Here is a 17216-nt window from a genome sequence, read left to right as displayed (position 1 = left end):
AATTATTGTTAAGTATTTGTAAAGTCACCTCAAGCTACTGGGTTCAAGTGGAATATAATTTCAGTAACATAAATAGAAATAAATCATTTTATGCCGATATTACCCCCTCTTCCCTCCAAAAAAGCTAAAAATTATCACAAAACAGTATAGGAGGTGATATCTATACACATGAAACTGGGCTATACTATTTCATAGGTATAATTTCATACGTATAATTCAGAAATAATTTCTGAAAGGCAGATGTTGATCAAAATGCAGGGGTACAACTTTTTGTCATGGAGAAAAGTGTCATTTGTGGTACTGCTGCTCTCTGCTGTCCAGATGTTAACTGTTTAGGGGCAACTTAAAAGTATTGATCCCTGTTCTTAAGGTTCTTGGTTTTAAAGCCAATTTGCTCCTTCTCACCAGTCGAGGAATCCCATGGGAATGGAGCTTGGCTCTTTGGGATTCTGCAGAAAGCATGCTTTGGGAGTGAATGTGTCCTAACTACCAGGAAACACACTGAGACAAGGAACTGGTCTCTAATATTTATTGCTAGTACTTAACAGGAATCCTAACAAACTGAAGAAGCGTGGGAAAAACCCAGACATATAACCCCCAAGGGTTAAGGCGGTCCCGATCTGTGTCTCTTTGAATGGCTGACCAGTTCCTCAGTGCTACGCATGCGCTTGACAGTCTGGGTGGGAGCCCCCTGCTGGCCATCCTCACTCATGACAGAATGAATCTTAAAGAGTTCTGCACAATTTACTTTGTTTCTTAATAATCCTTCTGAGAAGAAGAGGATGTTGTGGATCTGATTTGGCTTAGGAAAATGCCTTCTCTTGATAAGGTCCCTCTATCCCACTAAGACATAATGTGGCTTGTTTTAAGATTAGCATCTACAAACTAATCCAGTGATGGAGAACCTATGACGTTTTGGGTGACCCGCCAGCGTTCACCAACACCCAACAACAACTGTTCTCCCTGTTTGAGTTACCAAAGAAACTGAACGAACAAAAGGCACTGCAACTCCCCCCACCTGCCTATCTCGCCCCCATCTCTGCCCTTTTGGCCGCCCTGCCTTGCGGGGCAGCGAGCAGCCCCAGAACCACGCAGCTCTGGGGCTGCTTGCCACACCCCGGGAAGCTGCAGCCGCCCCAGCCCAGTCCCAGCTAGGGTTGCCCTCGCCACCTCCGAGACCCCTGCTGCCCTGTGCTGCGCCATCCCAGCTCACCTGGCCGACCTCCTGCCCCGTCTTGTGCGAAGCTGGTTCCGGCAGTAGCCGCTTGCAATTTGCAAGGGGCTTCTTCAGGAACCAGCTTTGCGTGAGGGGGATATTATAATTATAATTATAATTATTATTACCCCTTCGTGCGAGGTCGGTTCCTGGAGAAGCTGCCTGCAAATTCGCAAAGCCAGCAAAAGCACCCCCTTTCACTCAAAGGTGCCCCTTTGCACCCCTTTGCACAAATTGCAAGCGGCTTCTCCAGGAACCGGCTTTTCACAAGAGGGCAATAATAATAACTAACAATAACAATAATGTTCGGATGGAGTGACACGCCAGCAGAATCAGGTTAGGCATTTTCCGAATTTTTGACATGCCAGGCCCGAAAGGTTCACCATCTATGAACTAATCAGTGTGGTCTGCTGCGGTCAACATGGGAAGAGGCAGAGGTTTACTTTCTGCTGCCCCGAAGGATCAGATTACATTTCATGGGATTTTGTTAGAGGACAGTAGATTTCAGATGAACCTTATAAGAAACATTTGGAGACCTAAGAGCCGCTCAACAGGGACATTGATTATTGTGTGACAGATAGGCAGACGCTCCCTTGCTGTTTCCTCAGATTTGTAGCTGTGTTTGGGAGTTTCCTGTATCAAGCAGAGGTTGGATCAGAAACTTTTGAGTCCCTCTCTAACATGTTTAGAGCTAGCATTGGTGTCCATTTGGTGCTTCCATTCAGTGGAGCAGCCCGTGTTGCCAGACTTTATACCCTTGAATATGCCAGCCTTCCAGTTCTCTCTCTTTCCTTTTTACCATGATTCATAAACCAAATGTGCTGCGCCCCATCAGTTTCCCAGCTGCTTCTAAGCCCATCATTAAACATTAACCATGGTCAGCAGTTTGCTTATACATCAAGCACCATTCCTTACGTATTCCTTTTGAACATTTCTGTTAATGACTTCTAACCAATTTCCATAGGTTGGGTGGGTGGCTGGGTTGGCTGCTTATACTTCCTTTTACACCAGGGTAAGCCATGTGGCGAGCAAAGAGTCAGTGACTATGGAACAATTGAGCAAACCCAAATCTGACATTATCCAATTTAGCAGGTTAGGGCTGAGAGTTGAAATGCCTTTTAATAGCCCTATGAAATAATCTGATATATATCAGTTGACAAGAATGCTGGCATTTATTTTATTTCTTACTTTGCTCTGTACTTTCAGCAACTCACTATGCTAAACAAAAAGCCACCAAGGTTTTTGTTTTCAAGATGGAGAATGCTGGGACTGAAGAAGCAAGTTGCCAAAAGCTGCCCAGCGGCCCTGCAAAACACTCAGTCTTGAGGTGTTTAATCCACAGTGTTTTTCAAACTTGGCAACTTTAAGACATGTGGACTTCAACTTCCAGAATTCCCCAGCCAGTTGGGCATGCTGGCTGGGTAATTCTGGGAGTTGAAGTCCTCATGTCTTAAAGTTGCCAAGTTTGAGAAACACTGATCCATAGGCGGTGAAGATAGTACATGAGAAGGCAGCGTTAATAGATAAGATAGACTATGGCCAATATTTTGCATTGCGGCATCACACCAAGGTTGGGTTTGTACATGCAGCAGAATGGTGCCATGGAATCCTAATTTGGGGGGCTCAGCCATGTCATTTCAGGCTGCAAGTGGCTGAGTTTTTGTGGGGAGGGGAGAAAAGATTTATCTAAGCCAGTATTTCTCAACCGTGGCGACTTGAAGATTCATAGACCTCAACTTCTAGAATTCCCCAGCCAGCATGTTCATCTGGGAATTCTGGGAGTTGAAGTCCACACATCTTCAAGTTGCTAAGGTTGAGAAACTGCTCTAAGCAAAGAGAAAACAAATGCTGTGCAGGAAACATATTTTGCATTTTTTTCTACTGATATTCAATCTGAGAAAAAAGAATTTGTTTTTAAAAATTCCTTTTAAAGGGGAAGAGATGTCACTTAAATTTTTATGGGTAAAGTGTTGTATGCTTGCATTTATTTAATTACAAAGGGGCCAAAGTGTATATGTCAATATCCTTTCTTTTGTTGTATACTACTAGCCTCCCTGCCTTCCCACCCTTCCATCGAATCCCAAGGTACAACATCAGTGGGAGCTCTTCCTAAGGAACTTTTCAGATTAGGAAGAGTGGGTAGCCAGGGAGGCTACAGAGTGATGGAAGGAGATGCCACAGAAGACAACATCTCCAGTAGAGCACCCTCTGCCACCATTAACAATAACCCTAAGCTCAGAAATCGGCCCCAAAGCATTTCTAAATACATTTTCAAGCTCCTTGAGAAGAAGAAAGGAAACACTTTTTCCAAGGAAGTAATTTTTTAGAAACTGCAAAGTAGGCTTTGACATAGCATTAGGAAGAAGAAAAACTTGTTTTATTTTGATTTAAGCAAGCACAGCAGGAGGAAAGATTTTATCCCTGTGATGCCAGTTTTCTTCTCATGACAAGCTGTATCCTTATGGATTGTGAAGATATCTCAGCTGTGGCCTCCACCAGATGTCTGAATTGGTACATGCCATCCTACCATTTTACAACTCTGCTGTCTCATTCCCACTCATTTTTTCCAGTGGCCGTTCTTACTGTAAATTCTGGGATTCTCATCCCCACGCATATGGAGACTGCCAGATTGCAGGAGACTGGTACACAGACCGTTTTTTATTTTTAAGGAGAAGCAGTGATGTTTCTAGGCAAAAGAGTTTTTCCTACTGCTCTCTGGAAAACCGCAAGGCGCAGAATTGAACCTGGCCTAGTTCCAAAAGAAAGAAAAAAAGAAAGCTCCCTCAATGGAAAATTTACCCTGGTGCAAAAACAAAACAAAAATCCAAAGCCTCCAAAGAATGAAGTCTGTTTCCACTGCATAGGTATTTGTAAGTTGCAATTCCTCTACTAAGAGCTTTTTCACACATGTGGTAGCAAAAAATTCCACTGTGCTGCTTAAGATGCTTGTAATTACTCTCTGCTGTCCAGGCTGTATGATGTTAGTGATTCCAGCACTTTGGCTCTGTTCACACAAAATGCTTTTGCATAATTTATTTAGGCAAGTTGGTTAAGATGTAACTTATTGTAACTACAGGCCATTTGCTAGTTTACGCTCAGTGTATTTTGTGAACCCAGAAAACCACACTGAGTGTGTTGTGTGAACATTTATTGCATTCATACTGTAGCAGTTACAGACTAGGAATTCTGTAGTCTGTAACTGCCCTTTAGCACTGCGCCAGATTGGGAAGGGCTGATTAACGCCTATGCATACTTAGAATATCTTGGTAATATACTTTAAAAAAGAGAAAGCATCCACAATGAGTGAAGAAGCTCTAGGATTTACAGGAGCAGGGAAGCTATGGCTCTCCAGATGTTGCTGAACTCCATCAGTCCTAGCCAATGTTTTGGGATGGATGGTGGGCAGCTGTATTCTAATGACAACTGGAGGGCTGCAGGTTGCCCACAAGTGCATATGAAAATGCAAGCACTGATTCTAACTGTATGCTTGCATCTTTTTAATAATCTCTTTCAGTTAACTACGGTGGCAGAGAAGTCAAGAATCCTTCAGCTCGAGGAAGAGCTGACCTTAAGGCAAAGTGAAGTTGAGGAGTTGCGGCAATGTTTAAAGAATTCTCATCAGCCAGAGTCTCCAGACCACAGCCTGGGCCTGCAGACTGAAGCTCTCCGCTTACGTGACCAGCTGTTCTCAGCCAACAAGGAGCACCAGAAAGAGAGTATTCAACTGAAAGAGAAGTATGAGAGGACTTTGAAGAAGCATCAGCAGGAGGTTGAGAAGTTGAAAGCCCTCAATGAAAAATACTCCCAAGAAATTGTGGACCTCAAGCAAAAAGTTCAGCAGGCCACCAATGAGAACATGGGCTTGATGGACAACTGGAAGTCAAAGCTGGACACATTAGCATCAGACCATCAGAAGTCATTGGAGGACCTCAAGGCTACTTTGAACACAGGCCCTGACAGCCAGCATAAGGAAATAGTGGAGCTGAAAGCTGTAGTCGAAAGTGTCAAATTAGAGCACCAATTAGAGCTAGAGAATCTAAAAGCCAAGCATGACATTGAGATGGCAGTTCATATTAAAGAGAAGGAAAGTCTTAAGCTGAAGGTACAGGAAGTCAAGGAGGAAATGGAAGAAAGTAACAACAATTGGAAGATCCAGTTGGAAACCAAAACAAACCAGCAGCTTATGGAACTTCAGGACCTGAAGGATAAGTGTCGGGATGCAGACCTCAGAGTCCATGAGCTGGAGAAGCTACACAGTGATTACAAAGACCAGGCACAAGCCATAGCTTTCCTAAAAGAGCAGATCTCCTTGGCTGAAAAAAAGATGCTGGACTATGAGACACTGCAGAAGACTGAGGCTCAGAGTAAACAAGAGATTCAGCGGTTGCAGGAGAAGGTTCTTGTGTTGGAGAACAAATTGCACTCCACAGAGCCACTCCACCCTTCCCAACCCACCAATGTGAGTGTTTGAGTTAAATGGCCAGTGTGCATGATTAGTTATTGCTTGTTAAAAGAAATGTGTGATGGCTCCTTACCTTTTCTCTTTGTTTTTTATTTTGCTTATTAATGTATAAGTTAAAAAATACAAGAATTTAAACAGCTTAAACTGTTGGCTAGATTTTTTCCCCCCAAACTGGCCACTGTGTGGGACAGCTTGGATTCCTTCAAGAGGAAGTTCAAGCATCAATGCATATTGATTAACTTATGGCCTTGGCCGTCTTCAAGGTTCCACTTCATGGACTATATTTAATTCATAAATTAAATTAGTGAATCAGCGTTCATTGCTCCTTATGAAGTGAAGTAGGATAAATAAGTTCTTCCCTTGAGAACTTACAAACTATTTCAGAGTGTTGAGGAAATATATAGGAGGAGGAAGGAGAGCAGACTGGAATGGTGGCCTATCACTTTAAATCTTAGTTACAATAAAATCTTGATTTTCCAGAGTTTGCATGCGATGGACAAAAGTTAATTGTATTTTTTATCATTTGCATAATAATATGCTATTGTAATTTATGAAACTCACATGATTACATAAATATCATTTCTATCAATTATGTCATTTTCATGACATTGTTACTCAGATGACATAATTTACATTGTACTTACATATTCTTAGATTTAAAGAATTTTTTAGAATTATGGAGACCTCCTACCCCCAATTAATTCTTTAAAATGAGGTTTCACTGTAATGCACAGTTAGGGAAGTAATCCAAAAGCAATTGCAAAATAAAGGGAGATACCATATTATATTTCCAGGGAGAAAGTAAGGGAAAATGGATAGAGTTGTTTGCAGACAGATGGCCAGGTTGGAATAGAAGAGATATAAGGGGAAGTATATGCCAACAGGTAATGTTGGAAGGACTGTGGAAAGCTTTAAAAATAAGGATATTTATTGTGAATATAGCTGAATGGCAGCAGCTTGAGAAGGTTGAAGTAGGAAGATAAGGCAGAGGAGAAGAAACAAGGAGACATAGCATAGCAATATACAGACATTCAGAGTTGATTTCTTTCTCTGTTGGATTCCACTGAGTTGAGATTACCGAACGTACGTGTTCCCGATGGTTTCACCGTGTCCAAAATGGCCTCAGCCACATAGCCTGTAGGTCTGCTTCCCTCAATGTGTGGGTACTCCCTGTGGTTATTTATCTATTTATAAGTCAAATGTATAAGCCACCAAACTACTCTGGGAAGCTCTTGAGATAAAAACAATCCAATACCATACAAACTAAAGGTGCTACCCTGGAGAGTAATATTGTCCTAACAGTCAGAAACCACGCTGAGACGAGGAGTAGGTCTCTAGTGTTTATTACTGCTACATTAAACAGAATCCTAACAAACTGAAGAGGCGTGGGAAAAACCCAGACAGATAAACCCCGAAAGTTAAGGCGGGTCTGATCTGTGTCTCTTTGAATGGCTGCTTAACTCCTCAGTGCTACGCATGCGTTTTCCCCCCTGGATAGGGGCCCCCTCCTGCTCGCCATCAGTACTCATGACAAATATACCAAACACATTAATAAAATTCCTACAGCAGCACAGATTTCCTAACCTAGTTCGGGGGGGGGGGGAGCTTTTTTTTTTTTTAAAGACAGGACCTAGAGCATTCTCACTCTGTCAGATCTTACTGAATGGGCAGAAGCAATGGGAGATGGTAATCCCTCAGACAGCCAGGCCCTATCGCTCATAACCATGACAATGTAATGCCTAACACGAGCTCTTATACATGTTTGGTCAGATTCCTTCTTTGTTATCCTTCAATAGCATCTTGTCTGCCATTTCAATTCCTAGAACTGCTTGGAATACCAGGGAGCCCCCCAGGATTGACAAACAGAGAGACTGCTTAGAAGCCATCCGGTCCAAGGCCCTCAATACCCACTCATTCCAGATGGCAACTAAGGCCCCAATTGAACTGTCTCCAGATCCCCAAGAAGACCCCAAAACTCCTTCTGAAACCCATCCAGTTCTATTAGCAGACCAATCAAATAGGTCCAACCTCTCTGTGGGGGCAGTGGCGGCAGCAAGCCAAAAAGCCATCAGAAAGTCATCTAACCATGGCAAAGGATGGATGGTAAAGTCCTCCATTTTCAGATCATATCTGTTACAGCCCTGCTGAAGCCCAGGTCCTCAGATAGGGAAGATAAGGTTGAAGGAGAATCAGAGGTACCTAGTAGCAGCAGTCCTGTTGCTGGAGATTTCACAGTATTAGGGCCAGTGACCCCACTCCGGCTTTTACAGAACAAAAAAGTTCCCAGGGCCCCTTACCTGTACCCATCGACAACCTCTCTCACTCAGAAGTTCAGCCCCTTGGTCCCAGGCAGAATTGCTTAATGGAGATTCAGGAGCAGAGAGCTGATGGGTGAACTAAAAGATATGGGAGTGCTAGCAGGAGAGCAGACTCCATAGCTCCTGCATGATATGATGTGCCTTAGCTGTGCCCTGGACAAAGGCTCAGTGTGGTTTAGTCATTGCTCTCCCTCCCTTTGAAAAATGCTGAAAACAGTTCTTCAAAACTCAGTTCCAACCTGCATGTATGTTGCTTTGCGGTGTCTTGGACCTTGCATTTTGCCTCATCTCCTCTGGCTTTGATGCCTGATCATTTGTGTTCTGGTCTCAATCTGTGTTTGGCCAGGTACTGAAGAAGGACCTTTTCAAGGGCTGCTTATTTTCTACTAACTGAATCAGCCCAAGCTCTCTTATCTCTGGCAGGTGCAGATTTCTAGCCTGATAATTTGTATTTTAGCAGTGGCACAGAGAAACATTGCGACTGTCCCAAGATTAAAAAAAAAAAATCCCACGTGTGTGTTGGGTCCTCAGTTAACTGGGTCAGATCCATAGCTGCTTTGATGGCCACGAACTCCTGAGCTGCTCCAGACTCTACACCACATGGGAGCAAGCTGAAATCTCCCTGAACTAGCAGTTAGAAAACTCTACCACCAACTCCATGATGGAGTCTAGCAGCTCAGTATAGCGCTAACCACAACAAACCCATCTGCTCCCTACAGTCCAACTTCAGCCACAGGTACCACATGCAAAACCCAGGTGGGCACACTTCTGAGAGGGGAACACCCCACTCTTGCCTCAGGTCTCAGTAATACATGCCAGGTTGGCTGTCTCATCCAGAATAAGATCATGGATAAGGGCAGCCTTATTACAGATCAGCCGGCATTTAGTATCAGCAGCAGAGGTCAGGGCTACTGAAGATCTGGAGACTTGGCCTTGGGGATGAACACTGCTGGGGGCTGGAAGGCAGGATTGGTTTAAGACAGCCCCTCTCAACCTTTTGACCCTGGAGGAACCCTTGAAATATTTTTCAGGCCTCGGGGACCCCCTGCACTTTCAGGCTCAAATATAGGCCGGAAGTTACAAGATCATTATATTCGTTTCACGGGTACTCTTGTATATATGCATGAACAGTGTTCTTAAACTAAAAATTAAGAATGAAACTTACCTCCTTAATGTGAAGTTGCCCAAATTTGAAATAATTTTTTAAATAAATCGTGATCTCCCAGGGAACCCCTAGTGACCTCTCGCGGTACCCACGAAACCCTGGTTGAAAAATCCTTATTTAAGACATAAACTCTGTCTTCCACGTGAGTGACCCATCCCAAATTCCTACCATATCTCACCTTGCCTCTCACAACCAGGATGTTACTATCTGAGTCCTCCCCACCATCCCTCCAAGGAGCCAAGCACTGTCTCACTAAATAACTAGCTCCCTCCCCCCACAAAAGCCATATATCCCTTGCCTACCCATCACACAGCAAGCTGCTACAAGATACAGCCATCACAAGGTCTGATCTAAAAACCAATCTCCATACATACGATCAATGGTTTTGCAGATTTCAGTTCTCAGGAATGGCCATGTTGGCTGAACAATTCTCGTAGTCCAGACTGGGAAGGCTGCTCTAAGAAACGCTTTATCTGATGCAGCTCCAGCCAAACTATAACATAGCTTGGATAATTACAACCTTGCCTATTAAAAAGCTGAATGACTTCACACATGTAGTCCCTTCGTAATTAAATATTGTTGTTAATCTGTTATAGTTTGTGTTTCATCTGAACTCGGAAACAATGGTTATCAGCTTTAGAATAAGGCAAGCTATTAAACCATGATTTGAAGTGAATTTAATATTATATAGGTTCTGTTGAAGTTGGAAACGATGGCTTGGACAGGGAACTGATTTGAGCGTTTGTAGATCAGTTTGGATCCATAGGTGATTACCGCTAGATAGAAAACTCCTGGTTTAATTGCTGCAAGCCATGAAATGGCTGTGTGCAAAGGAGAAAGCTTATGTATGTTTTATTAATACGCCTCATTTATTCATTCAGAGGTCACAAAGCTTGTTTGAATAGCTAATGAGACTTGCGAAGTATTAGATCTGTACTGGAGATTTATAAAACTGATCATGTCTGTCATAAATTAGAGGAAGGTATAACCATGGAAGAGGACCAGTTTGGTGTAGTGGTTAAGGCACCAAGCTAGAAACCAGGAGATTGTGAGATCTAGTCCTGCCTTAGGCATAAAGCCAGCTTGGTGTCCTTGGGCCAGTCACTTTCTCTCAGCCCAGGAAGCAGGCAATGGCAAACCACTTCCAAAAAACCTTGCTAAGAAAACTGCTGGGATTTGACCAGGCAGTTGCCAGGAGTCAAAACTGACTCAAAGGCACACTCACATGGAAAGCGCTGATAGAATTGATTTCAAACATAGCCCAGTCCGTATGCATATGCTGAAAGAAGGACAGTATGCACGTTTGTTGGTCAGCGGTATAAATATAATAACCCAACATGACTTGTAAGTTACGTGAGTTGGATAGAATATGTGCACAGTTCTCCTAACATGCATGTTCTCTAAAAGGTCTGATGCATGTGCACATTCTTCATTCAATTCATGTTATAATTAAAAAAACAAATTCCCTTCTCACCCCTATGGGTGGTATGTGTTGTCCTCAACCTCAGGTCCTCTGCTGTAGGCCTGGGAGTTTGAGGGTTCTGCACAGGATCTCAGCTGTTCCTAGCACTGCACTGCACTCTTCTGGACAGAGAGCTCTGATGTGGTTCCTGGGATCTGTTGGAGCCACTCTCCCAGCTTGGGAGTCACAGCCCCGAGCGCCCCTACCACCACTGGGACCACTTTGGCCTTCACTTCCCAGATCCTCTCCAGTTTCTCCTTCAGACCCTGGTACTTCTCCAGCTTTTCATCCTCCTCCTTCCTGATGTTGCTGTCACTTGGCACCACTACATCTATCACCACTGCTGTCTTCTGGTCTTTATATATATATATATATATATATATATATAAACATATATATATATATATATACATACACACACACACACATACTTTTTTTTAACATTTCTTTAGATGATTGAAACAAATGATATTTCAGAAGAAAAGATCAAGATGAAACAAACAATGGAAGGTAAGAGAGCATCACATTTTGGGATCTTAGAATTTGACATAACGAATACAAATGTCACTGCATTTGGCTGAAGTTTCTGTTCCTGCCTGGGTCATCACTGACCATTTCCATCCAAGTGCTGGGCTCCAGACTACAAAAAGCCCCCTCTTCCAAAAATTGTAGTGTCACCTTCTGCTGTGCTACAACCCTGGTGTATGTCCATTCTGCTGCTCTTTAGATGTCTAGCGCAACAATTGGAAACCTGCGGCCCACATTTATGAAGACAAAGGCCTTCTGCCAGAAGTTATCTCAGACTTCTGTCAAAGCCAGTCTTCTGCTTCCCTAGCCTAGGGATAAAGGATAGGAGAGCGCATAGAGGGTAGCCGAGAGTGCAGGAAAAAGGTGGTCTGGTCCTAGTTCAGCTCTGCCTCTAACTTTAGCACCACCAGCCTGTAACCCCCAGGGTTAGGGTTAGAAGAACTACAGGTCACAGAAAAAATATTCTTTTCTGATTTTGAGTGAGTAGCCTGGGGCAAGTCTACCTGCTTTTTGGCATTGATTTTGGGTCTGGCAATTTCTCTAGTTTTTTAATTTTAAAAAATCTCAAAAGTCTGCCAAACTGTGTAGAAACACAGAGATTGCACTTCCTTTCTTATTTAGATGTACAAAATAGCTGGTTTTGCATAATTCTTTTCTGTGAGGGGTAAAATGCTGAGGCTGGTATGTGACACTCTGTAGGAAGCTGTTTCTCCTGCTTTCTCTGCTGATGGTGTAATTACTGTATTCTGTGAGCATGCATGAACTAGCTGAGAATTATGTGTATTCCTTAAATTTTTGCCTTTAAGAAACATACATAATTCTCAGCTACTTCATACATCTAAAAAAGTAACTCTGAACCTTGTTTTTCTTAGCATCTGTCTCTCACTGCATTTGCCTTGAATGAAACAGCAACTTTTGCCCCCAGCAAGGCTGTATGTCAGAATTCTTTTACGTCTCTACTAAAGTTATCTTTGCCTTCCTCCTAAACATGCAATTTGGTGAAGAGGACTTGCCTGCAGGCTGATGAAAAAGAATTCCCAGGCCAGATTTCCTTCGTTTGGTATCCTCCTAAACACGTTGGACCCAGAACTCTATGCTCGGATGGGGGGTGAGGTGGAGGGTGGGGTCCAAAGTAGTGTTTTCAATGCTTCCTTTTGTTCTACAGATCTCCAGGACAAATTGAGTAAAAAAGACAAAGAGGTATCATCGCTTGTCTCCCAGACGGATACGCTAAGGGCCCAAGTAAGTGGTAAGTCTCATTGGGCTGGCAATGGTCAATATGGAACTATTCTGCTGGAGCCACAACCATTTTAGGAGTGCGTTTGAAAGATTATGCCGTGTCCAAGTTGCATTCCTTCAGAACAGAGATGATCTTATAAGAAAGAACCCTAATAAATGATTTCCTTGCATGTGGAAAACAGGCACATCGGGTGGAAAAGGAAGGATAGACTAGGCTACTATATTCATTCCATAGGTTCAAGGTTTTTTATGTTTTGAGAGGGGGGGAAATCTGTAATGGGGGGCATTTTTAATTCGTGGAGCTGGAAAAGTCTAGATTTTTTAAAAACACTATTTCGTTTTTGCTGCTATAGTATTGGGGAGTGGAGTGCACAACATTAAGAGATGGATTTTCTCTTTAACCATTATCAACCGTTTTGTTCGTGTCTAGATTCTCATACTGCACGGGGATTTTTTTTATCATGGTCTGCTGAATAAACCATACTAACTTATTCAGATAAACCTCTAAGCACACGGGCTAGGCTCACACTGCCCACTAAGCCAAAAGCAAGCCACATAATGGCTTAGTGCAAGGCAGGGTCCAACCTATGTTTCATCATTCTTTCACTGCTTCCAAAAAGTTACCATCACTGGGGTGTGGCAGGTTTGTTTAAACAAATACTTACTTTTATTTGTTAAACTGGAGAGTAGTCATATGTATTGCATTTGATTTTAAATAAATTTAAATGTAGATCGAATTAATTCAGACCTAGTTTTGGAGCAGGGCACCTAGCATATCAAGGGCACTACTCAGCCTGGAGAAGTTGTGGAACCCTGGATTGGATTATTGTCGTTTGACTCGGTATAGTTGCAGAGTCCTTCAGTGAACAAGGACGGTTGGCTTGATCAGCCTTCTTCAACCTAGTGCCTATTCTGGCTGGAAAGTGTACGAATTGTTATCTAACATATCTGTAGGATACCATGTTGAGAATATTATACTAGATGATCTTCAGGATACTATCCAATTTCCTTTCTCACCTTTTTCCTCCAAAGTACTGACTTCCCTATGGAAAAGTTCTGAGAAAATTCTTTTCTAGAATATTCTAGGAATCTGTTTTAAATAATATTTATAATTATAGTTATGTATATTACTTGTAAGCCACTGTAGGAACATTGCTATCATGGAAGGTGGGATAGAAAATAATGGCAATAAATAAATAGTGCATGTTTTTAAACTATGGTTTAAAAAAGAGGCACAGGCAGTCTTTACCCCATCTTTCTTCACAAATCCAGCCCCATTCTTTTCAGCCTGACTCATGGAATGTCCTCTAGGTTACCTATATAGGCTACCATTAACCAGCATTCCCAAAGCAGCACAGACTCTTGTTGAAAGATTACAGTGGTTAGGTTAAACTATGATACAAAAATATACATGTCACAGTTAATACTTAAAAATGGAAGCAAGAGGAAGGCTGAGAGCAGAACATTGCCTTACCAACATGGCCTCAAAATGGCCAGCGCATTTTTACTTGAGAATAAGTCCTGCTAGAATAATTGAGGTAGACTTTGAGGAAACACATATAATGTCCTAGGGGAGTGATGATACACAAGGCCTCTGGCCTCTATGCAGCCTCCTATCTTGCATGATCATGGTCCACCTTAGTTGAGGCTGATGGGAAATGGAGTACAACAGTGCCTGGAGGACCAGATATTCCATACTCTTGCTTCATACTTAAAGGGGGCAATCTTTTTGCCCAGGAGAATCACAACTCACAACTCACCCTCTTGAGCAGTGTTTACCAATCTTGGCAACTTTAAGATGTGTGGAGTTCTACTCCCAGAATTCCCCAGCCAGCCATCTTAAAGTTGCCAAGGTTGAGAAACACTGCCCTCCAGAGATTGGACTGAGTGGGGATTAAAGTTAGAAATAGGCATGGTTTTCCTCACAGAGGCTTAGTCATCCATTTTCAGGCCTATTTTGATGTTTGTGCTGCAAAATCACAGCTTTGAAATTTAGCCATTTTGTTGTTGAGTTTCAGTGGTGCAACCTCAGGCTGTTTTCTGGTTGGTGGAATTGAAAGATACACTGTATATACATACATTTTGCCTCATGAAGGAGCAGCATTCCCATTTCTACACTTCCTTTGGCATATTTGCACCAAAAAACCTGTCACTGGAAATTAGCCAATTTTAAGGGCATGAATTTTGGGATACAGTATATGGAATGCCGGTGAGCTGTGGTTTACCGCCTCCCCAACTTGTAGGATTGTTTGTGGCCAGATTTAGATGATATTGTGCCTATGGTGTAAGAGATGCATCCTCTCCTGCTCCAGTTCTTGATAACTTGCCCTGCCTCTGACCTATTGCCTATGATGGCTAGAACTTATGAGAGTTGAAGTCCCAGGTTCCCCACCCCAGATGTGTAAATCACAACCTGACTTGTGCAGACATCTTCCCCTTCCTGCCTTGCCAAGGGCTCCAGTCCAGTTTATCTTCTGTTTCCCCCCCATCTCCTCTCTCTTTCTGTTTGCCAGCATTGGAAAATAGATGCAAGAGCACTGACAAGAAGGCGGATTCTTTGTTGAAAGAAAAGAAAAGGCTGGAAGCAGATCTAGAAACTGTGTCAAGGAAAACGCACGATGCTTCTGGTCAGCTGGTTCTGATCAGCCAGGAGCTATTGAAAAAAGAAAGGTCAGTCTTCTCTCCACCCAAAGAAAGGATGGCATATTCCAAGCATTAGGAACCCCACTTATGATTTCAGGGTTCTATAATAGAATCTAGAAGTGGTCCCAAGGAAACCTTGGGACTGTCACTGCTCATTTTTGGTAGAACTCTAAAACTGGAAATGTCTAGGAAAACATTGGCTGACTTTGGGCAGCAGGTTCTGGGGTTTCCTAGAGGTGGTAGAACTTCAGTCTGTAGAGCCTTCCAGATGACATCTAGAATTCCCAACATTTGACGAAGCAGGTTAGAACTTCAGGGAGTTGCCATCCCAAACATTACTAAGAAAAACTAGATTGGGAAAGGTCCATAGTAGCAAAAATGGTAAGGAATCTTAAAGATCAATTTCCTTCCTTCCTTCCTTCCCTCCCTCCTCTCCCATGTCCTCCCTCCCTCCCTCCCTTCCCCTGTGTGATTTGGAGCCGGGCCTTCTCACAGCTGCTACTTCAGTTATGGAACTGTCTTCCTAGATAATTGACTCCCAAGTTATCAACTTTCAGATGGCAACTATCAAATGCAATATTCTGTTGGGTTAAGGTGTATCTCACTATTGATGGAAGGCTTTTAAGCTGTCATACTTCAATTTTAAAAATATAAATAAATTATATAATTTTTGCAAATCGCTTCCTCTTAAAGGAGGCCAGAGTAGTGTAGAATGCACACGCATATGCATATCCATCCCACATGTTGACTGCTGACTCACTCACCAGCAGATAGGAACAACTGAAAGCAATAACAGACATTAGTAAAAAGTAAAAGTGGATCCAGTACTGTGTTAGAATCAAATTCCTTAAGATGTTTGAGAGATTCCCTCCTTCAGACAGGTTAAGTGGAATATCTCCTTTCTGATCTCTTTCTGATCTTCTCCCTACTCCTCCTCCAGAAGCCTGAACGAGCTGCGTGCTTTGCTAATGGAAGCCAACCGGCACTCGCCAGGCCCCGAGAGAGACTTAAGCCGTGAGGTGCACAAAGCTGAGTGGAGGCTAAAGGAGCAGAAGCTCAAAGATGACATCAAAGGATTGCGAGAAAAACTCATCATCCTGGTGAGCACAAGGATGGTGGAGAATTTAGGGCTGGTTTGGCCCAGGTGATAGGCATCGTACGCTGGGCCTGAGGAAAGCCGTTTTGTCTTGATGAGTTACCTTGTGGAGAAAATATGATTCACCACATCATAGCACAATGATTGTATGAATCACCTTGTGGAGGTCCTTCATGTCACTTCTGGAGCTTCCTCAGACTTTCGGGAGGCTTCTGTGCACACACTGTGCATGTGTAAAGCCTCTTTTGTCAACTGGCTGTGCCAGAGGGCCGCAGAAGCGATGGGAAGTGAACCAGTTGTGCAGCTTCAGAAGCAGGAGGCCTCATTGCTTCGTGAAGCAGTGCTGAAGGACTGCTTCCCTTTGTGCTTTTCAGAATAAAGCATTTTTATAGCTTTGCCCAGCCTCAACTTAGTGTTCATGTTGGTGGCTGAGAACTGAAGATCATAAGGCTGGACAGGTGCTTACATTACTGTATGAGCAAAAAATTCCATTCCTGAGCTAGAACATGTCCAGGACGTTGGGAACCACTTCCTATTTCAGAAGATTTACTTCCAGAAGACTGGAAAGATCAGATTATCACAATTTGGAGGAAGAACAGAAAATGGAATGTTTGCTTATCCCTAGAAAGGAGTTCCACTCAACCTTGAATCCACAGGCTTTCTCCTAAGTTCTCCTAAGTCCTCTTTCCACATAGGTAGGAGAGGACTTCAGCAGGTTTCCCATTAAACTCAGCTTGTCAGATCAGAAACCATGGTTCATAACTCAGGTTCATTTAGCAAGGCATCTTCAGAAACTGTTTTGAAATTGCTGCACACATCTAATTATTCCTGGACTGGATGACCCAGCAAGCCACATAGTCTTGAAGCTAGGCAAGATTGCTTTAGACATTTCAAAGCATTTTCTGTGTATTTTCACTAACTTGAAGGATAGTTCTGAGAGGTCATACAATATTTGGTTCCTTTTCTCTGTGATATCCTTTCATGCATTTGGGGAACATTCAGACGTATTCTGTATTGCTTCAGAAGGTACGGATAAGCCTCACAGCTTTAAGTTACAGTATAAGGCAGTACATTTCAGCTGGAAATT

The 17216-nt window shown here is 42.9% G+C and overlaps 1 protein-coding gene across 2 annotated transcripts in view; it reads left to right on the top strand.

Annotated features, from left to right (window-relative positions):
* The window catches only part of CLIP2 (CAP-Gly domain containing linker protein 2), an 83668-nt gene that overhangs the window by 55721 nt on the left and 10731 nt on the right, over positions 1-17216 (top strand). For both annotated transcript variants that reach the window (XM_063297617.1, XM_063297608.1), the window contains 5 exons: positions 4731-5675; positions 11076-11133; positions 12317-12400; positions 14904-15060; positions 15974-16133. In XM_063297617.1, coding sequence (XP_063153687.1) covers positions 4731-5675; positions 11076-11133; positions 12317-12400; positions 14904-15060; positions 15974-16133 — 1404 coding nt within the window. The remainder of the gene's footprint in view (positions 1-4730; positions 5676-11075; positions 11134-12316; positions 12401-14903; positions 15061-15973; positions 16134-17216) is intronic.

Source organism: Candoia aspera, chromosome 1 (genome assembly GCF_035149785.1).
Source record: "Candoia aspera isolate rCanAsp1 chromosome 1, rCanAsp1.hap2, whole genome shotgun sequence".
NCBI lineage: Eukaryota > Metazoa > Chordata > Lepidosauria > Squamata > Boidae > Candoia > Candoia aspera.
The sequence above is the reverse complement of the archived record's forward strand: the minus strand, read 5'-3'. Positions and strand labels throughout refer to the sequence as shown.